This window comes from Cynocephalus volans, chromosome 12, assembly GCF_027409185.1.
Source record: "Cynocephalus volans isolate mCynVol1 chromosome 12, mCynVol1.pri, whole genome shotgun sequence".
Lineage (NCBI taxonomy): Eukaryota > Metazoa > Chordata > Mammalia > Dermoptera > Cynocephalidae > Cynocephalus > Cynocephalus volans.
In genome coordinates this window covers 874924-896328 of record NC_084471.1, presented here as the reverse complement: position 1 = coordinate 896328, position 21405 = coordinate 874924, and the positions used below count along the sequence as shown (strand labels likewise).

Sequence of the window (21405 nt, the reverse complement as noted above, 5' to 3'; positions counted from 1 at the left end):
TTTCATTTAATTAGTATAAAAAATGATTGAAAAGACATTTCATTTTTTTTTCAGTTCATATCTTCAAAGTCTACTGTGCATTTTACACCTAGAGCACGTTATATTTCAGACTAGCCACTGCAAGGTGCTTGAGCTGCATGTGGGTAGTGGCTACTGGATTGGACAGCATGGGTCTAAACAAGAGTGAGGGTTTTTATGTTAACGAGCATTGATGAATCAAAGCCTTATTGAGATAGAGAAACATCCAGTGGGAACAGACCCAGCCTCCTCCGTTTCAGGGCAGAGTCTTGTTGGGGTGCAGAGGCTCCACGCGGGGGGGGGGGGGAGGTCAGGGAGGGCGTGTGCACGGTGTGGACCCTACTTCTGTGGAGCCAACAACTACGTGGGAGGAGGAGGTGGCCAGCCAGAGTAGGCAGCTGGTCTAGAGATTTTTCCCAGGCTGGAGAGGCAGAGGCCGTCGGGTCGGCGAGAGGCGCTGGTGCTGTGGGAAGCTTCAAAGGTGCAAACGAGGAGCAGCGCCACCTGGTGGCGGTTCTTGGGTGACTGCGGTCACTGCTCGTATGGAATTGAAAACTTGAATTTTTTTTTTTTTTGTCGTTTTTTCGTGACCGGCACTCAGCCAGTGAGTGCACCAGTCATTCCTATATGGGATCCGAACCCGCGGCGGGAGCGTCGCCGCGCTCCCAGCGCAGCACTCTACCGAGTGCGCCACGGGCTCAGCCCCGAAAACTTGAATTTTGAAAGAAGTTAACAGGAGATGGGAATATGGAAGTATGCTGATTCCCGTGTCTTTCAGGGACAAGTATCATTTGTGCAGTCGAGGCATTGAGGTTTACAAATTCAGGCTTGCACATTAAAAATGTAAATTTGTGAGGAGTGGAAATAGGAGAATGTCAGCCCTTACCCCCAGGAGCAGAAGCCTCCCTGGCACCTGTCTGACCGTGGGGTCTCATCTCATGGCGGGCACCCGAGGCTCAGTAGTAATGGAATTTGTCTGGTGTCTGGGGTCAGGTAGGGGAGAGCTCAGGCTAGGCGGTCAGATGGGCAGGGGCCCACGGTTTGTCCCCATGGGGCATGGCTCAGGCACATTCTCTCTGCCCTCAGTCTGTTTCCTTGGGCAAGAGGAAAGGTGGCGCTGCCTTATGGCTGGCCATGGGGAGGGTCTGGAGTGAGCGCTGGCCCAGTGTTGTCCCCTGGGCTCCCGGGGCTGCAGCCTGTGGCAGAGCAGGTCAGCAGTGTGCCCTGGCTGAGAGCAGCTCTTGAGCAGAGTGGAGAGGAGGGGGCAGGTGGAGGGGCAGCCACTGTGTGATCACTCATGGTCACCCAACACTGAGGACGTGACCTGCCCAGGGTCACACTGCTGGGAAGTGGGTAGAGCCAGGACTCACACCTGGGCATCTCGACCCTCACCAGGCAGAGATGCAGAAGCAAGAAAAGCATGCCTCACATCCCTGGGGGCCGCCCAGCACATGCTTGCAGTGCCAAGTTCACAGCACCCTCACCCTTGTCCCCTCCACGTCTTTCTGTTGCTCACAGAGCAACAGGTGCCCTGTGGACTTCCTGCTCCTGCACTGCCCTGGCGGCCGCTGTGGGCCCAGGTGCTGGCAGGAGTTACCATTTAGAACATCTTTGGCTCTAGAGTTGGACACTTCACACACGTGTTTGTGGACGAAGCTGGGCAGGCAAGTGAGCCAGAATGCCTGATTCCTCTGGGGCTGATTTCAGACATCAATGGCCAGGTAAGGTCTGCTGCTGTGTGTGCTGTTTCCTTATTACCCTGTGTCCTGCAGTGATGGGGTGCCATGGTCCCGTAATGGACTGTCACGACCTTAAAGGGGTCAGGTGAAAGTTCAAGTCTCCAAGGGGCCTGGGGCCACGCACTGTTCCTCAGTCACAAAGACGAGGGGGAAGAGGCCGCCCTGTCTTGACTCGTTCATGTGTAAAACAGAAGTTGAGAACTATCCTCTATATTGGGGAGACAGCAGTGAAGTCATCAACTGTGATTCCTGCTCTGGTGAGCCATTCCCCACATACTTGAGACAGGAGGGACAGGGCCCGTACTGTTGGTCCTGAGCTGGGGTCCTTAGCTGTTCTCCCAGCTGATTCTCTGGTCCTATGATAGTGAGGTGGGCATCATCCTTCCCCCCACGTCCACCCAGTCAGTCGGGGTGGTTATCTGGCATCTGCTGTGTGGACATTTCAGGATCCTCCTGAGTGCCCATCGGCAGTACCTGAGGGCAGGTCCCATACCTCCTGTCCGGGTCACCAGGCACTGTGAGTCAGGGCACAGGAAGGGGCTGTGGGAGGGAACAAAGCCTAGTCCAGCTGGAACATGTGGCATCGGGGTACAGCTGCCTCACCAGGCCACGGGAGCCATGGGTGAGAGATAAGGGATGGTCAGCAGGATGGTGGCCATGGTGTGGGACATCCCAAGAGAGAGCATCAGGGATAGAGGCTAGGTGGGCTGCCAGGGCCAGGCACATACAAACTAGGAGATAGGCCACTTCCGTGGCTCTTAGTGCTTTGCGAGATAAGCTGGGGAGAAAGGCAGGCTGTCAGACCAGGAACTGCAGGGACAGGCGGGTGGAAGCTGTGCCGAAGGAGCTGGTGTCTCCCCTTTGGTTTTTCCCATTTCCGCCGCCCTGGTCTGGGCCATCGTCTTGCACGAGCAGTTCCAGCTGTGTCCTCCCTGGTCTCTCAGAGTGACCCCAGGGCCAGCTGGCCCCAGCCCATGGGAGACGCTGCCTGCTGCTCAACCCTTGCAGCCATTTGCCCCCACCACGGCTATAACTATGCATGACTGTGCACGTATCACTGCATGAGCTGAGCTGCCAGTTTGTGTGCCACAGATCATACTGGCCGGAGACCCCATGCAGCTCGGCCCAGTCATCAAGTCCAGACTGGCCATGGCCTATGGGCTGAACGTGTCCATGTTGGAAAGGCTGATGTTGCGGCCAGTCTATCTGAGAGATGAAAACGCTTTTGGAGCCTGTGGTGCATACAACCCCCTGCTGGTAAGCTCGCACACTTTATCATATAACTTACCCACATGAAGCCAGAGCAGAGCTGGGTAGAACAGTGGGAGCTGCAGGGGTGGAGTCACAGGGACAGGCCAGCAGTCGGGGCAGCTCCACTCATGTGCACTGAGTCACATCTGCAGGCAGAGGCCTGTCACGCCCAGAGGACAGGTGAGGAGCTCCCACCACCAGCAGATACACCCACCACCCTCAGCTTCTCCACTCTGAAGGGGCTCTGCCCTGAAAGGCCCCACTCCCACCCTCCCAGATGGGACTTAGGCACCTTTAACCTGATCTTAGGTTCCAGGAACTAAGAAATGTGCCTCATTAGGGACCCTCATGGGGGTCAGGGAACTACAGGCAATCTGATGCTGATGGCTGAGCTGCTGTGGGGTCAGATACAGGAAAAGATGTTAAGTCTGTTTTACTCTGTGCTATAGCTTGGATGCCCCCTCATCCTCACTGAAGTTTAAATCCCCACTGCAACTGTTGAGGGTGGGAAATCCTATTATAGTAATTGAAAGGTGGGGCCTTCAAGAGGTGATTAGATTGTAGTACTATGCCATAGTGAATGGATTAATAAATGGTGGTTAGGGGCATGGTTCTGAGGGCTTTAAAAGAAGAGCATGTGAGAAGCTGTCTCTCTGCTCTGCCATTTTCTGCCATGTGAGACCCCTGAGTCAGTGTCACCACCACCAAGACCCTGACCAGATGTGTTCCCTGCACAGTGGACTTCCCAGCCTCTGAAACTGTAAGCAGTAAATTTCATTTTCTTATAAATCACCCAGTTACAGGTTTTTTTTTTTTTTTTTTTTAAAGATGACCGGTAAGGGGATCTTAACCCTTGGCTTGGTGTTGTCAGCACCACGCTCAGCCAGTGAGCTAACTGGCCATCCCTATATAGGGATCCAAACCCATGGCCTTAGCGTTATCATCACCGCACTCTCCCGAGTGAGCCACGGGCTGGCCCTCAGGTATTTTGTTATAAGCAACAGAAACGGAATAACAACTCTGTTAAGTAGAAAAAACAGGAAGTAACTTTTGTAACTACCTAAAAGAAAAGAGAGGCTATAGGGAGTGGCTCTCGTGTGCATGGGAGTCCTCCATGGTGTCCTTGAGGTGCAGGCTCTGTTCCCAGCCGAGCTCAGGTCCAGCTCTGAGGGACGGGCTTTGGACTCCACCTGTGGGAGTCCCAGCACGCTGTGTTCAGGAACTTTGGGTCTCTAGGGTCCATCATTAAATGGTGAGCCTAGTAGCTGTATTCTCTTAACTCCTACAATACAAAAAAAATTTTCTATCTATTTATATTACTAGTAGTAACATTAAACAGAAAGTGAGGCGTGGTGATCATGGGCAGATCTTCAGGCAAATGGCCTGGGACCTGTTCCCAATGGCAGCACCTGAGCACCTTACCCCATTGGAAATATAAAGGGGCAGAAGTGGAGCAGAGTCTGGGTTGGAAGGTACGTCAGGGGCCCCTCAGGAGTCTCTGAGGAGGCCGGGAAGCTGCCCCAGGATGGGAAAGCCTCTGCAAACGTCTGCTAGACACAGCGAGGTCACCTAAGAGCTCTGCTGCCCACTAAAGACATATCTAGTGCTCCAAGTATCCCCATGCCCCACGGGACCTGCCAGCTGCCTTTGTAGAGGGGTACCGCCTGGGCCACGCAGTGGAGGACTAGCATGCTGCCACCCCGACCCCGCAGCACGGCTTTCAAAGCGCACACACCCTCTGCATGTGGCCACAGGTGCAGAGGACCCTGACCCACAGAAGGTGGAGGCTTTGTCTTGTGCGGGCCTGGCCAGCATCTTGCACCTGCCCTCTCTCCCCAGAGTGGCCGAAGCCACAGTGAGCCCCTGGGCTCAGTGTGCCTCCTTCGTCTTGTCCTGGTCACCTGCACGTGTCCAGCCAACACAGAGACCTTGTGATACAGGCCAAGTTTGGAGTTTTGATTAGCATCTTGGAGGCTGGACATGTGCAAACTCCAGAATTACAGTTTGTTGTTCTGAGTCAGGAGAAGCTGTGGGGCCAGCCGGTGCTCTCATGCTGGCACTAGAGAGGAGCACCTGCACCAAGTGGACTTCCCAGACCAGTTGGAGGCACAGAGAGAGGCTGTTGTTCCACATACTGGTGACGTCATCATGGTCCCCATTGGCTCTGTCGAGGAGAGCCCGGCCTGCTCAGGGCTGGCTCTGCCCACCAGTCACGTTGTCCATAACCATCCTCTCCTCAGGCCCTGCAGCCCAGCTGAGATGTGGCTTTGTGGGGCTTTATTGAAAGGCCGGGGTAACAAGACGGTGGGTTCCGAGTGGAGCTGGCAGCACATGAGGGAGACACCGCCTGCCTATGGCCCGGCTGCCAGGTCCTGGGTGGTAGGAACCGTCTGCACCTGTGAAGAGACTCCTCAGCAACATCCAGACCCGGGAGAGGAGCAAAGAGAAGCTCCTCTCCTCCTCTCCCCATCTCCTTCCTAATGCTCACCTTTTCTATTGAAATAGACCCTTGGTGCGACAGGTTCTGAGGGGCCTGGTCTGGTGGCAGGTGACATGCTGGGAAGGGAGGACATGCGGGAGCAGGGCTGCCCCGTGGCGTGGTTGAGGTGGGTCTCACATGTGCCACACATGGCCTCTGTCCCTTTGGCAGACACTCCGTACGCACTGACTCCGTTTGACCTGTGGCTTGTCTCCTCCTTGCAGGTCACAAAGCTTGTGAAGAACTACAGGTCCCACGCTGCGCTGCTGGCACTGCCTTCTCGGCTTTTCTACCACAAGGAGCTTGAAGTCTGTGCAGACCCCAAAGTGGTGACCTTGCTGCTGGGCTGGGAGAAACTACCCAAGAAAGGCTTCCCTCTCATCTTCCACGGCATGCGGGTGAGCAAGGCAGCATGGCAGAAAATCATGTGCTGCAGGGGAGCAGCCACAGAGGAGCAGGGTGACCACACGGTGCTGTTCCTAGTGTGCTGTCTGTGTTCACTGCATGTGCTTTGTTTAGTTGAGTCAGTAACCGAGCATTTCTTGGGTGCCTGCAGTGGGGCACACACTTTTCTGGTCTCAGACTGTAGAAAATCTCAAGACCAGGTGCTGCCTTCTCCTGTCAGATGAGTCCCTTGTAGAAGGGCTTAGCAGTGGTGCCTGGCCCAGCGTGGGCATCACAGGGCAGGGGCAAGCGCTGGGTTACGGGAAGGGAGAGCCAGGCCACTGTGAGAAAGAGCTCGTGCACGGAGGAGAAGGCAGGGGAGGACAGGGAGGCTGGGCAGCAGGACCCTCACTGCCCCCACCAGGGTTTTTCCTCAAGTGAGAACTGGGCAGGAAAGGGGTCAGCCATGTGCCGGAGCCCAGCTCCAGGGGCATAAGGGGCGATGGGGGGACAAGGGCCTCCCTCTCACCAAGGCCTCACAGAGGGACAGGGTTAGCTGCTCAGTAGCCAAAAAAAATTACAAGTGTTCACTAAAATCAGAAAGTTTATATTAGGAATTTGATTGTTAAAACCAGAAATAAAGTTTTGCATGAACCTCTCAAAAGAAGGGGGTTCAAGTTATCCAAGGTTAGGGCTGCACCCAGACAGGACAGGGAGATCTGTTGTTGGCGCCCCTCTTGAGACCTGGCTCTCTGGGTACAGTAGTCCAGGTGACAGTGCTCAGCTGCCTCGAGGCCTCACCCAGCCACATGCTCTGACTCTGTTTCTCTCTGTAAATTCCTTGAGGATCTGTCCAGAGTGGGTGGAGTTGTGTATGCAAGTGGCTGTGGAGTGCCCACCCTTTGGATGGGAGAGAGTTCTAAGAAAAGGGGGATTCTCTGGTGAGCCGGACACCTCAGAGCATGGCCCGCCCTGAGGGCTGCCCATGACTGGTTGGCTGATGCCGTTCCTGCCCCAGGAATGCTCTTCCTCCACTGTCTGTCCTGCTGGTGCCACCTGTCCACAGAGGCTTTCCTGTGAATCTGGAAAAACAAATTGGTAGTTGTGTTGGAGGGGATGAGACATGACAGTATCACTGTAGAAAAAAATGGTAAAGCTTTACGTGAGTGCATAAGATAAGACAGGCATGTTCATGACTGGAGAGACCAGTGTTTTAAAGATGTCAGTTCTCCCTAAATCAACACGTACTTAATGCAATACAAATAAAAACAGGTTTTCTCATGAGAAACTGTTCACAGAATGGGGTTGTAAACGTGCAAAAAGTTTCATGAAAGAAAAATGAGTTACTTAGTTTAAAAGATAACAAAATATACTACAAAGTTATAGTAAGTGGAAGTGTACAGTATAAAAACAATATATAATTGAGCAAAAAAGGCGTGGGTTTGGTGGAACAGAGAGTCCAGAAACACCAATTATTCTGGGCCCTAAGGATAAAATGGTGGGGGAGGGGAGGGCGTGTTGGTGCCAGCAGGGTTCTCCAGGGCTCAGCTGTAGAGGTCCACTCCCACTGCGTGACCAGAGAGGGCCTTGTCCCCCACTGTGAGCTGGCTGTGGTGTTCTGGCAGGCCTGGCCTTGCTCACTCTCACCTCTTGTCAGTCCATCCATCTGGGTGAGCTCTGAAAGGACCTGTGCACTCACTATTGTGCCCACCTGTGCCTCAGACGGCTCTGTCAGAGGGAGCTCAGTAGAAGGTGTCGCACAAACACCTATGGGAGTGGGACTGAATGCCCAGGACCAGCCATGAAGGAAGCTGTGGTCCTGCCACTGTAAAGAAGCTACACTTGAAGTCCTGCAGCCACAGCAGACAGGCCGCTGGTCTCTGGCTTCTTGTCACTACAACGGCAGAGTTGAACAGGACAGTATGGCCTGTGAAAGCCTAAAACATTTACATCTGGTCCTTTACAGAAAAGATGTGCCAATCTCTGGTCTCATGAAAAATCAGCTCTGGACTTATATATTCTCCTGTTTTCTGCCTGGTTATTTTCAGCCTTTATCTTTAATTATTTTCCCTTACTAAGTTACCTTTTTTGTTTATCTCTACTAACCTTATTGGATTTTTTAAATTCCCATAAGATGAACAGTCAGCTCCTGCCTTATTCGTGTGTTGCATCAGGAGGCAGTTGTGACCACAGTGTCCTCACCTGTCTCACGAGGCCCACCTTCCATGGCCTTCCAGACCATGTGACTTCTGCTCTGTTTTCTATTTTGATTCAATTATTTTATTTTATTTTATTATTTTATTATTTTTTGGTGGCTGTCCAGTACAGGGATTGAACCCTGGACCTTGGTGTTACCAGCACCTCACTCTGACCAACTGAGCTGACCAGCCAGCCCTGCACCTTGGTATATTAATACTGCCTTTTTCTTTTCTTTTTATCTGATGTTTCTTTGCCCTCTGTTTTCATTCTTCGTCATTTTGTTTTTGTTGTATTTCTTAGGAGCAGCTAGGTTTTGCATTCAATCCAGTTTGAGAGTCTGCTTTTTGTGAGATATATCATCCTAGTCTGTGGGGATTTAACTTTAACCCTTCAGCTTCACCTGTGTTACTTATTGTCGTTTTTTTCCTTTTCCTTATTTTTTCCAGTTGATTGCTATTCACTGAATTTTTTCTCACCAATTTAGAACTGCTATAAGTTTTCATTCCAATCTCTTTTTAAGTTACTTGAATCATTTATTGTAAATCTAAAGGGAAGATTACATATGGCTCAACAACAAGCTATGTGTATCCTGAGAGTTAACCAATTCTTACTGCTTTATCTGGTGTTCACTTTTTTTTAATTGCGGTAGAATACATACACACAAATTGGCCATGTTAACCATTTTTAAGTGTAAAGTTCAGTAGTGTTAAGTACATGCACACTGCTCTGCAATCAATCTCCATCTTGCAAAACTGAAACTCTCTACCCACTAAACACTCCCTGTATTAGTCTGTTTCTGTTGCTTAGAAAAAAACACCTGGAACTGGGTGATTTATAAGAAAATGAAATTTGTTGCTTACAGTTTCTGAGACTGGAAGTCCACAGTTCAGGGAACACATTTGGTGAGGGTCTTGGTGGTGGCAGTAGTGATGATGATAGTGAAAATGGCAGAGCAGACAGATAGAGTAAGCTCCTCATTCACTCCCCTTTTAAAGCCATCAGAACCATTCCATGGCCACCATTTTTAATGTATTCATTAGGGAATGGTCCTACAATTGGATCACCTCTTCAAGGCCCCACCTTTCAATGACCATAATAGGATTTCCACCATCAACAGTTCCAGTGGGGCTAAGCCTCAGTGAGGTTGGGGGCATCCAGTCTCCCTATCCTCCTCGCCCCATACCCCTAAAAATCACCATTCTGCTTTCCATCTGGATGCTTTTGACCACGCTGTCCCTTGTAACTGGAATCTTATAGTATTTTTTTGTGACTGGCTTATTTCACTTGGCGTACTGTGCTCAGGGTGCACCCATGTTGTAGCACATTGCAGAACTTCCTTCCTTCTTAAGGCCAAGAATGACTCCACTGTGTGTGTGTGGACCACATTCTGCCTCTGCATTCATCTGTGGACACTCAGGCTGCTTCTGGGTTTTAGCTATTGTGAATGATGCTGCTATGAACATGGGTGTACAGAGATCTCTTTGAGACCCTGTGTCCAGTTCTCTTGGGTGTGTACCCAGAAGTGGAACTGCTGGATCAAAAATTAGAATATTCTATTTTTAATTTTTTTAGGAGCTGCCACGCTGTTTTCCATGCGGCTGCACCATTTTACTTTCCCACCACCAGTGCACAAGGGTCCCAGTTTCTCCACATCCTCACCAACATTCGCTATTTTCTGTTTTTTTGGTAGTAGCCATCCTAATGGATGTGAGGTCTCATAGTATTGATTTGCATCAGTGATGTTGAGCAGCTTTTCATACACCTGTTGGCCATTTGTATATCTTCTTTTTTTTTTATTTGTATACCTTCTTTGGAGGAATGTCTATTCAGGTCCTTTGCCCATTTTTGAATTAGGTTGTTTTTTTATCATTGAGTTGAGTTCCTTGTATACTTTGGATATTAACTCCTTATATATGCTTTACAAATGTTTTCTACCTCTCCATAGGTTATCTTTTCACTCTGTTTGTTGTGGCTTTTGATGCACAGAAAATTTTAATTTTGGTACAGTCCAGATTATCTGGGTTTTTTTGTTGTTGTAGCCTGTGCCTGTGGTGTCGAATCCAAGAAATCATTGCCAAATCCAGTGTCATGAAGCTTTTGCCCTGTTTTCTTCTAAGAGTTTTGTAGATTAGGTCTTACTTTCTGTCTTTGATTTGTTTTTAGTTAATTTTATACATGGTGTAAGATAAGCATCCATCCTCATTCTTTTACTTGTGGATATCCAGTTTTCTGAGCACTGCTTGTTGAAGAGACTGTTCTTTCTCCAGTGAATGGTCCTGGCACACTTGTCAATAGTCGTTGACCATATATGCGGGGGTTTATTTCTGGGCTGTCTGTTCTACTCCATTGGGCTGTATGTCTGTCTTTATGCCAGTGCATTCCATTAATCTTTTAGGAAGGGTTTTTTCAAAATGAGAAATATCATCTGTCCTCTAATAGAAACCATCCAGGAGAGTCAAAGGTGCTTCAGATGTAGCCGGGGAGTTGGCTGAAAGACAGAGCCCACAGCTGGACGTGAGAGCCCCTCAAGGGCTGAGGCCTCCTGGCCTGTGGGAGGGCTTGCCGCAGCCCATGTGGACTGACCTCAGCTGGCTGGCTTCCTCGTCAGCCCGTGCCACCTGCTCTCGCCATGGCCCCCTAGGCTTTGGCCACACCGCTCGCTCGCTCTTGTCCGGCCCTCTGTGGTCCTCCAGCTCACGCCTGCTCTCTGCACATCCTTCCATTGACACAAGCCTCACTTACATACAGCAACTCTTCCTGACCTCCCATTCCATGTCATCAGTTCTCAAGAGAGAGAGTCCTGTAAACCATCTTTCTTCTTTGTAGCATTTAATATGGTTGGGAGCAGTTTTTTAACTATTTAGTTGTATCTGCCCTGCTAGAATATAAGTTCTGCATGGGAGTAGGGATTTTTTTCTGTCATATTTACTGTGTATTTCCAATACCTACTTTAGCTCCTCGATTACAAGCCCTTGGTTATCATTCATTGAGTAAACAAAGTTGCTCTCCTAATTAACTCAGGGCAACGAGGTACGTGAAGGAAGAAGCCCATCGTGGTTCAACCCTGCGGAGGCTGTCCAGGCCATGCGCTACTGCTGCCTCCTGACCCGCAGCGTCTCCAGTCAGGTGTCCACCAGTGACATTGGTGTCATCACGCCCTACCGGAAACAGGTATGCCCTGCTCAAACGCAGCCCCACTCTGTGATGCCCCACAGCCTGCTTCTTTGGTTTGGGAGTTCCGTGGAAGACAGAAACAAGCTCATCTTTTAAAGAAGCAGAACCACAAGGGCCGGCCTGTGGCTCACTCGGGAGAGTGTGGTGCTGATAACACTAAGGCCACGGGTTCGGATCCCTATATAGGGATGGCCGGTTAGCTCTCTTTGGACAGTGTGATGCTGACAACACCAAGTCAAGGGTTAAGATCCCCTTACTGGTCATCTTTTTTTTTTTTTTTTTAAACCACATTTGTGTGAAGCTCTGAACATGAGGTCAGCAAACTGCCACCCACTGGCCAGTTCCAGCCTGCTGCCTGCTTTTCTCCAGGCCAGAACCTAGAATGACTTTTACATTTCTAAATCGTTACATTTTAAATGTTCATATAAGGACCTATGTAATATCCTTGATATTTGACCCTTTAAGAAAAAGTTTGCCAATCTTAGCTCTAAACTAGTGTTTCTCAAAAGGGGGACTATTGGTATTTTTGAATGGGATAGTTCTCGTTTTGTACAACTCTTTCATAATTATAGATGAGTTAGCATTCCTGGCCCCCCGGTGCTGAGTTTCAGGAACACTCTTCACTTATCATGAGAACCAGACACTCCCCACACTTGACACAGACACAGAGAATTGAAGTGGAGTTATAGTAGGGGACAGAGGTACATTCCATGACTGACAAATGCATTTCAGTCATCAAGCCTTTATCCCTGTGGTATACAGACCACCAAACAAATCGTGGGAAAGAAACCCCCAAGAGAGCAAACAGAAGCTGATCACACAGACGACCATGACCACAGGTGGCCTGTACCGAGCACGTGCAGATGTGCGGTGCAGCAGGCCGAGCCTTCAGAGACTTTACACTCTGTGCTTCCAGTGCTTCCTTTTTTCTGAGTTGGGACCTTGTGAAGTGAGTGCCTCGTTCTCCCGGTGGTAGAGAGGAGATGGGCTTGAAGAAGGTAAGAATTTGCCAAACATCACATAGCTAGTTGGTGTTTGAACCAAATTCAAACCCTGAGTCCTGTCTCCTAACCATTAGGAGTTAGGGCCGTCTGCCACACCGCCTCGCTGACCCGAGGACGCACACGGCATGCTCCCTCCGGCGCACACCATGAAGTTGTCCCACGCAGGGCCTACACACCTTGCTGGGCTGTCTCTGAGTTTTAACATATTCATGTTCTTAATTATTACTTAAATTAATTTTCTGTATTTTACTTTTCCTAAGTAACCAACCTACCCTATCCCACTTTATTCACTCGCTTTTTTCTGAGATGGTAAATATGGTAAGAAATCCTCAGTTGGAAATGAGTGAGGAAAATTAATCCTGTGCTACCGGATTTTAAAAAGGTAATATTGTGTCCTTTCAGACCGAGAACTTGCTGTGGTGTTTCTCGTAAGGCAAGTCTACTAGCAACAGGTTCTTTTGGTCTCAGTTTGCTTAGGGATATCCTTGTTTCCCTCTCATTTTTAGAGGGCAGTTTTGCTGGCCGTAGAATTCTCAGCTGGAGTTGGTCTTACTTTCTTCTAGCACTGTGACTGTGTCACCGCATGCTGCCTGGCTTTGCAGTTTCAGACAAGGTGTGGGATGTGTTGTTTTTCTCATTTGTCTTTGGATGACACCGGTTTTCTATGATGTATCTGGCTGTGGATCTCTTTGTATTTATCTTACTTGGGGGTTGTTGAGCTTCTTGGATCTGTAAATTAATGTTTTTCATCACATTTTGGAAATTTTTGTCCAGTATAACTTCAAATTTTTTCTGCCCCTTTTTCTTGCTCTCCTCTCCTTCTGAGACTCTCCTTTATGTATGTTGGTTTGTGCGATGTTGTCCCACAAATCGCTGTGGCTCTGTGCATTTTTCTGCAGTCTTTTATTTTCTCTTTTCTTCAGCCTGGCTAATTTCTATTGATCTGTTTTTTAAGCTCACCACTTTCTGCCATCTTGAATCTGCTGTTAACCCTTCTAGTAAATTTTGAGTTAGTTATTGGACTTCAACTGGAGAATTTCCACAGTTCTTTATTATAATTTCTGTCTCCATCCTGGGAATTCTTTTGTTGTTATATTTCCCTTAATTTTTTTTTAAACATTTTTTTTTTATTGAATCAAAATTGATTATACATATTTTGGGGGTTCAACATTGAGATATCTTGATCAAATCAATATTACTAGCATATATATTGTTACAAATCATAATTATTCTTTATACCCCTTGTCTAATCTCTCCCCATCCCCCTCTCCCTCCCCCCTCCCCCCTCTAATTGCTCTAGATTCCTTCTCTCCTTCTGAAAGAATAATGGTTACTCTGTTATTTGTTGCCTAGATGATCCGTCCAATGCTGAGAGGTATGTTCAGGTCCCCTAATATTATTATTGTAGAGCAGATGCTTCTTCTGTCCTTCTGGAATGGGCTTTGTGGAGAGAGAGATCCTCTTCTTTTCTTTATCTGTGCTGGTGACTCTCCTTGGGTCAGTGCCCTTCAGTGGCTGGCAGACTATTTGTGCGGTGGTTGTGGCATCTAGACGCTTTCACAACAGCCATGGTTACTGTGGTGGCTGTGGTGGGCCACGCACATGGTGGTGATGTTTTTGGCATGCTCCTTGGCGTTGGTGGTGTACCTGATTGTGGGGTGTATCTGGCCCCTGGCTCCATGCGTCAGGTCCCCGGGTGGGCCCTGAGGCGTTGGCATGGTGTGCCTGGTTGTGGGAGGGGGTTCTGGTCCCCTTCTCCATGCCTCAGGTCCCCAGGTGGGCCCCAAGGCACTGGCATGGTGTGCCTGTTTGTGGGAGGGGAGTCCAGTCTCTGGATCCATGCTTCAGGTCCCTGGGCAGGCCCCAAGGCGCTGATGTGGTATGCCTGGATGTGGGAGTGTGGTCCGGTCCCCAGCTCCAAGCCTCTGGTTCCCAGGCAGGCCCCAAGGCACTAGTGGTGTGCTTGGGCCAGGACTAATTTTTTGTCTTTTGCTTACTTCTAAAACGGGGGAACTTCCTGTGGGAGCCATGGTTGAGCTAAATTGCTGCTTTGCTGCTGTTTCCTTAGGGAAGGCTTGTGCAGCTCAGGGTTTAATGGTTGACCTTATAGGTACTTCCAGCTCTCCAGAGACCTGGTGGATCTGGGTTGTGTAGAAACTCTGATCTGGTAAGTTTTTCATCAAACTGCACCCCATGCAATTCTGCATTACTGACCAATCTCCTCTGAGTGGTCTTGCGCTGATTGGGGGTTGGGTCAGCTGTCCTTGCTGTGTCCCAGTGTTCTCCCAGTGGGCCCATCTCCCCCACTGCCCATGCTCCAAACACTTCCCATGGGATGGGTCCTGTGCTGACTCACTGGCCTCTGAATGGCTCCCCTTTTTCAGTTCTGTCTCCTCGCTCCGGCGTGGGTCCGTGGGAAACCTATTCGTGGTCTTGCTGTCCTGGGGGCCACCAAGGCCCTCTTCTGCCCTGCCGCCTCCAAGTAACTCCATCTGAAGGGCACAGCTGTGGCTTCTGCTGGCTCCTGCTCCATGTGCTCAGCAACTCCAGCCTTAAAGCAGCCGTGGCCCAAAATGCTCCAAGCAGTTTTTTCTCTCATCGTAGTTTCTCCCGCCTTCATGAACTCCGTAGGTCTCTCCTCCTCTTCCCCTGAGCGCCAGTGGCCCCAGCTTGGCTGATGTTACATTTTCATAGTTGTAAATTGGTTGATTTGTGGGAGAGAGTGATGCTGGAAACCGTCTATTCCACCATCTTGACAGAAACCCTCATACTTCCCTTAATTTTTTAACATGGTTTCCTTTAGTTCTTTGGATGTATTTGTAAAGACTTCCGTGAAGTCTTGGCTAAACCTAACACTGAGAGGCACTCACAGATGGTTTCTGTGATGGTTTTTTCTTGAGCATCGGTCACTCTTTCCTGTTCCATTGCATGTCTTTTAATTTTTTTGTTGAAAATTAGGAATTTTAGGAAATATGTTGTATCAACAGTGGATTCTGATCTTCCCCTGGAGGTTACTGTTGCTATCTTATTTTTGTTTGGTCTCCATGTATTGGATGACAACTGATGTCCCTTCTGAGTTTTTTTTTTAATTATTATTTTTAAGCCTGGCTTCCTGGGGTGACCCCTGTGTCTGTGCAGCTTAGTGGTTGGCCAGCTTGGGCAGGGGTTGTGTTCAACACCTTGAGCCAGTAGAGCTCCCGTGCCCTTGCAGTGGGTCCGCGTGTAGCAGGTGAGTGTAAAGCTCGGGCTGTCTTAGTCTTTCCTGGCTGCTACTTTCCACTGGGCCCTTTCCTGTCTCCTCCATACATGTGCACAGCCTCAGCCAGGAACATGGTTGTCCCCAGCCAAGGCCAGTGGAGCCCTCGGCCCTCATGTTTCCGTATCTCCGAGGTCACCACCCCAGGCAGCACCACTGGGCCACCACCAAGTGAGGGAAGCCCACAGGCACTCTTGTTCAGCTGTTTTTCAAGCATAAACACTTCTTAGATTGTGTGTGTCTTTGGTTGATTTCCAGAACGATGAAAGGTTATTTTTGTTGTTTTTTTCTGGCTATATAGTTGCTTCTGGGGGAGCTGTCCCCACTCAGTTCTTGCCATCTTGCCTGGATTCTGTTCTAACCTGGAGCCTTTCAGTTGCCCCTAATAGAAGTCCAGTGGAAACCAGCTCCTGTAACCTCAGGCTGGCTCTCAGCACCCAGGGACTCACACCACAGGTCTCACTGTGGTGACCTCTGCTCTGCAAAGTTGCACCTTCCACTCTTGAAACTCTGCTCAGGCATCACTCCTCAAGGCTTGCTATGGTCTCCCCAGGCTGGGTGAAGTGTCCATGGCTTCCGCCCTAACCTTCATCACTGCACAGCTACCTCGAGTTAATTATCTGTTTGTTTCAGGGCTTCTCCACTAACCTGTGGCTTTTCCTGAGGACTGGCCAGGACTCTGCCATGCTCACCTTTCATCCTCAGTTTTCAGCCCAGAATCTGGCACATACTAGGCCTCCAAGTTCCTTAAATGAATGAATCAGTCATCTGGCAAGTCGAGCTGGGCAGTCAGCAGGTGATAGGAAGGTTGATGAGAACAGCCAGCCAGGGGCAGGGTGAGGCCTCACTTGAACAGCTGCTGCTGCCCCACCTCCTTCAGGGCCTGACTGGCCTGCCCTGCTTTCCGTGTCCTGGCACTTGGAACCAGGGGAAGTCCCCTGTAGCTCTCTGGTATGTGATGCACCGAAAGGCACACAGGACAGCGGGGCTTTTTATGGAGCCCATGCAAGACTCCCGTCCCCATGCTGTCACACTGTGGTATTCTGCCTCCGTTTGCTGGTCTGTAAATGGGTGTGAGAACCACAGCTCCTGAGGTGGCTGAGGGCAGGTGTTGGGGCAGCGCCTGCCTTGTTGGTCTCCACCGACCTGCTCCCCGTCTGGTTTCTCATCACCAGAAACCCTTCCTCAAGCCCACATGCAGGTCGTGTGAGGGGATGCTCTGAGCATTGCCGGGCCATGTGGGACACATGCGTTAGGGTCCACACCCCTTCAGCTGGCGTCCTGTGGAAAGTGGGGAGGAGGGTGTTGTGAGATTTCCCTCGAGATCATCTGTGATTTGAGAATCTTTTCATATGTTATTTTGGCCATTTCGTCACTGTTGCCTATTCAAATCTCGTGCCCACTTTACGTTGGTCTTCAGTGTGTTTTTTCCTCAGCATCTTGTAGTTTTTCAACATGTATTCTGCAGAAGGCCATGGGTGCTCGTGTGTGTTATGATGGTCATCTCAGCTGCACTTGTCTTTCTTGTTTCTTCTGTTAGGTATATGTTTTTAATTTTAAAATAGTCACATGTACAAATGATTTTATACAGTTTATGCTTTTTGTTTTTCATCTAAGGAATCCTTCTCTGCCATGAACTATCTTCCCACCTTCCTTCTGAACAAAACAAGGATACCCATTCTCACCACTCCTATTTAACATAGCATTGGAAGGACTAGCCAGAGCAGTCAGGCAAGAGGAAGAAGTAAAGGGCATCCAGATCGGAAAAGACAAAGCATTCCTGCTTACAGATAACATGATCCTATATATAGAAAAACCTAAAGACTATAAACTCTTAGATTTAATAAACAATTTCAGTAAAGTTGCAGGATACAAAAATCGACATGCAAAAATCAGTAGCATTTTAATACTCCAACAACAAACTAGCAGAAAAAGAAATCTCCTTGGCAACAATTTACCAACATACCTTAGCTGTTTGGGGTTTTGTTTGGGGGTTTCTTTTTTACTTACCTTTGCTTTTTTCATCTCACTTCTTTTTCAAGGTTTGTCTTTCTTCTGACATTTGTTTTTCTGCAGTTATTTCAACAAAGGTGTATGAGTGGCAAATCATCTTAGAATTTGCCTAAAAATATATTTACTTGAACCACCTCACTCTCAAGTTTTAGTTCTGCTGTTTCTTCCTTGTCTTTTAGCATGTACTAATTTATTTTTAAGTAGTGTCTTGTTTTCGTCGTTTTCCTTTATTCCTGATGTTAGTTTCACCACAAAATGTTGACGTGTGATTTCCCCCTGCTGGGCTCTCAGCTGGCACTTGGTCTGCAGTGTGGTTAGTTGTCCTCCTTTGATGCCCCCACACCCCAATCTCTGCCCTGGAACTGTAGTGCACAGAGTCCAGCTTCTCATCTGCCCTCTGCCTCTGAATGCCTCTCACGGCGTCTGCCAGGCAGCCCTGGTAACTGTCCCCAGGTTGACATCCTGCGCACCTGGCCTGGCCTCCTCCTGCTGTGTGAGGTCAGCATTTCTCCATCTGTTGGGTTTTGTTTCAATTACCATACTCTTTTTTTCCAAGATTTCAATTTTTTTTTTTCTTTTTACCAATATAGCCTGTTCTTGCTATGGATATTTTTCCTTCCTTTGTCTCTGAAGACCTTAAATGTGAGGATTTAAAGTCCCTTTTGGTCTGCTCAGTTATTCCACTTGTTCAGGAGCAAGCTCTCCTTTCTTGAGCTAGCAGGCTGCTTTCCACAGCCCTCACTGTCCTCCCTTGTGATGCCCTGCAACAGCTCTCATGCCCTGGGACGTTAGGTCCCCTCGAGAGGGGCTCCTAGACCTCAGCTGAACTCTGTCCCCTCACCCCACCAGGCAGTCATGAAGTCTGGGCCTATCTCCTGAGCCTGGGCACTTTGGAGCCCACAGTCTTGGCCACAGCAGCCTGTCAGTAGCCCTGGAGCCTAAACAGCTGTGGGTGCGGACACATATATCTCGGTTTTACGCAGCAGACAAACATTTCACTTCTCAACTAATGAATCTTCTCCATCCTTGCCTTGTGCTTGTGTGGGGCAGGATATTTTCCACATGAATCTTGGCTTTCCTAATAAGTATTGACCCCTTTCCCCAATTTATCTAAAATTGGGATTTGTGTTCTAATTAATTTAGAGAAAGATGATACAGAATTGAAAAGCACCATTTCACATTGGTCAATTACTGTATTAGTCCATTTTGTGTTGCTATAACAGAACACCTGAGACTGGGTAATTTATAAAGAACAGGTTTATATGGCTCACGATTCTGGGACAGCTGCATCTGGCACAGGCCTCAGGCTGCTTCTGCTCATGGTGGAAAAGTGGCAGCAGCTGGTGGGTACAAGCAGATCACATGGTGAGAGGAAGCAAGAGAGAGAGAAGGTGCCAGGGTCCTTTAAACAACCTGCTCTGGTGGGGACTAATAGAGCAAGAACTTACTACCCCCTCCACCAGGGAGAGCATTAATCCATTCATGAGGGATCCGCCCCCATGACTCAATCAGTTTCCAACACTGCCACTTTGGGAATCAGAGTTTCACATGAGTTTTGGAGGGACAACACATCCAAACTCCATCAGTTAATATTTGGTTTAAGCTGTGATATATAAAGAAATGATCATATTTGTATAACGTCAGCTTTAATATTTCTTTTAATGTGTTTTGTAGGTGGAGAAAATCAAGATTCTTTTGCAAAATGTTGATCTGATGGATATAAAGGTTGGATCAGTAGAGGAGTTCCAAGGGCAAGAATATTTGGTTATCATCATTTCAACTGTAGGTATCTCTATTTTCAGTGGGATAGCCACTGTGCTATGAAGTCGCTTGGTGTTCATTGGGTTCTGGGTAAAAGGCAGAGGCTTGTCAGTGATGCAGACAGGCAGGTTGCAGGGTAAGACTCCTAGACCACAGCACCGTTGCAAGCAGTAACTACAGAATGTTCTTAAAAACAGAAAAACAATTCAAAGATTAGGGAAACAAAAAAGTAAGGAGAAAAGATCCAGGAAGAACTGGTAACTGTACTGGAGGAGGAGGGACCAGGTGTCGGCAGGCAAGGCAGCTGCGGAGCAGAGGGGGAGGCTGACGTCAGCCCCACCGCCCTGGTGGCTGCAGCTCTGCCGTCTGTGGATGTCGAGGTCGACACTTCCAGCTCCTTTGTTTGTTTTTAAGTTATCTTTATTGAACAGTACATGTTAATTGCATATAATTTAGAAAATTAAGATACAGAAAAGAAAGTAAGAATCACCTAAAACCCTACCATCGTTGGTGTTTGGGGGTCTCCCTGTCAATAGCCAGAATAACAGTGAGCTTTGATTCCCGCCCCCACTTGCTTCCCTTTTAACCAAAAATGGGGCCATACTGCTATTTAACATTTCTAAATGTTTTCCTATAACAGGACTTTCTTTTCATACCAAAAAACCTTAAAATATGATTTTATTCATCTTTGTGCTTTTTAGGTACGGTCAAGTGAAGATAGATTTGAAGATGATCGATATTTTTTGGGTTTTTTATCCAACTCAAAAAGATTTAATGTTGCAATCACCAGACCCAAAGCTTTGCTGATTGTACTGGGAAACCCTCACGTTCTTGTCCACGTGAGTCTGCACACACGGTGGCCTGTGACTCACTCAAGGAGGGAGGGCTGGGGGAAAGGGTCCAAGTCATCCAGAGATGACCACTGAGCTGGGAGCCATGTGTGCACCACCTGGAGACTTGGGCCTCATTCATATTAATGCCAGGCTCCTTCTGTTTACAACAGGATCCCTGTTTTGGAGCTTTGTTGGAATACAGTATCACCAATGGTGTTTACACAGGATGCAACTTACCTCCCGAGCTGCAGTCTCTGCAAACGTGAGCGCTTCTTTTCTCTTCCTGAAGGGTGGGCTGGTTTGGGATTTGCCCAGCCTGCCCCTGCTCTTTGCCGTCCCCCATCCCCCACTCAGGGCCCCACACACACCCACACCCCACAGCAGCTGCAGGCCCACTGCCCTCACTCCTCTCCACTTGCCCTCCTGGGCTGCAGTGGCCACTCCTTCCTGGACACTTAGGGTCGGGGTCACCCATCCCTCGCTAAGCCTGAAGAGGTAAACAAAGTGCCCCTTTACTGTATAAAAATGACATTGCGGGGCTGGCTGGCTAGCTCAGCTGATTAGAGTGTGGTGCTGATAACACCAAGGTCCGGGGTTCCATCCCGGTACCAACCAGCCACCAAAAGGAAAAAGAAAAACCATGTTGGGAAGAGTGCGGCTCTTAGCCACTGTGGGAGCCTGACTCACTTCTCCACCTGCAGCTCTGGCTCGATGGTGGCGGCTCCCCCCTCCCTGCCCAGTGCCCAGCAGTGCCAGGATCCTTAGGACCTTAGAAGTGTCAGGAGCCCAGTTGATGCCTGATGGCTGATGGACCGGAGACCGTGTGCCTCACCCTGTGAACCCTGGGCTCAGCCCAGCCTGTGCTGCTGCTTCTATCTGTTCTATGACTCCTGTGGATGTGGACGTGGACATGTGGGTGGGTAGACTGTCGGGTCAGTCTGAGTTGTTGCTGCTGCTACCTTTGATACACGCCAGCCTGTTCCTGCCATGGGGCAGTCACCACCACCCCACCCCAGAAATAAACACTGTAGTAACCCTCAGCGCCCTTCTACCTCAAAATGTGCCCATATTGGTGACAACCAGGATTTCACATGGCTTCTGACCCCTTACTGGCCACAGTCTTCAGAAGTGGCCCCACTGTCCTCTACTCTGTCCTGAGCCAGCCACATGCTGGGCATAAGGCAAACTGGGTATAAGGCAAGGCTGCCAGCTCTGCTCAGGAGAGAGCTGCGGGCTGACCATGGCAGAGCCCAAGATAGTGAGGTTCTGCCTGGGGACCGGGTGGGTGGTGGGA

At 49.0% G+C, this 21405-nt stretch overlaps 1 protein-coding gene across 1 annotated transcript in view; it reads left to right on the top strand.

The window, feature by feature from the left end:
* The window catches only part of MOV10L1 (Mov10 like RNA helicase 1), a 93827-nt gene extending 72951 nt beyond the window's left edge, over positions 1 to 20876 (top strand). The window contains exons 20-27 of the mRNA XM_063075840.1: positions 1640 to 1739; positions 2850 to 3014; positions 5712 to 5885; positions 11092 to 11241; positions 19192 to 19299; positions 19980 to 20117; positions 20282 to 20373; positions 20813 to 20876. Coding sequence (XP_062931910.1) covers positions 1640 to 1739; positions 2850 to 3014; positions 5712 to 5885; positions 11092 to 11241; positions 19192 to 19299; positions 19980 to 20117; positions 20282 to 20373; positions 20813 to 20876 — 991 coding nt within the window. The remainder of the gene's footprint in view (positions 1 to 1639; positions 1740 to 2849; positions 3015 to 5711; positions 5886 to 11091; positions 11242 to 19191; positions 19300 to 19979; positions 20118 to 20281; positions 20374 to 20812) is intronic.
* The last annotated feature ends 529 nt before the right edge of the window (positions 20877 to 21405 follow it).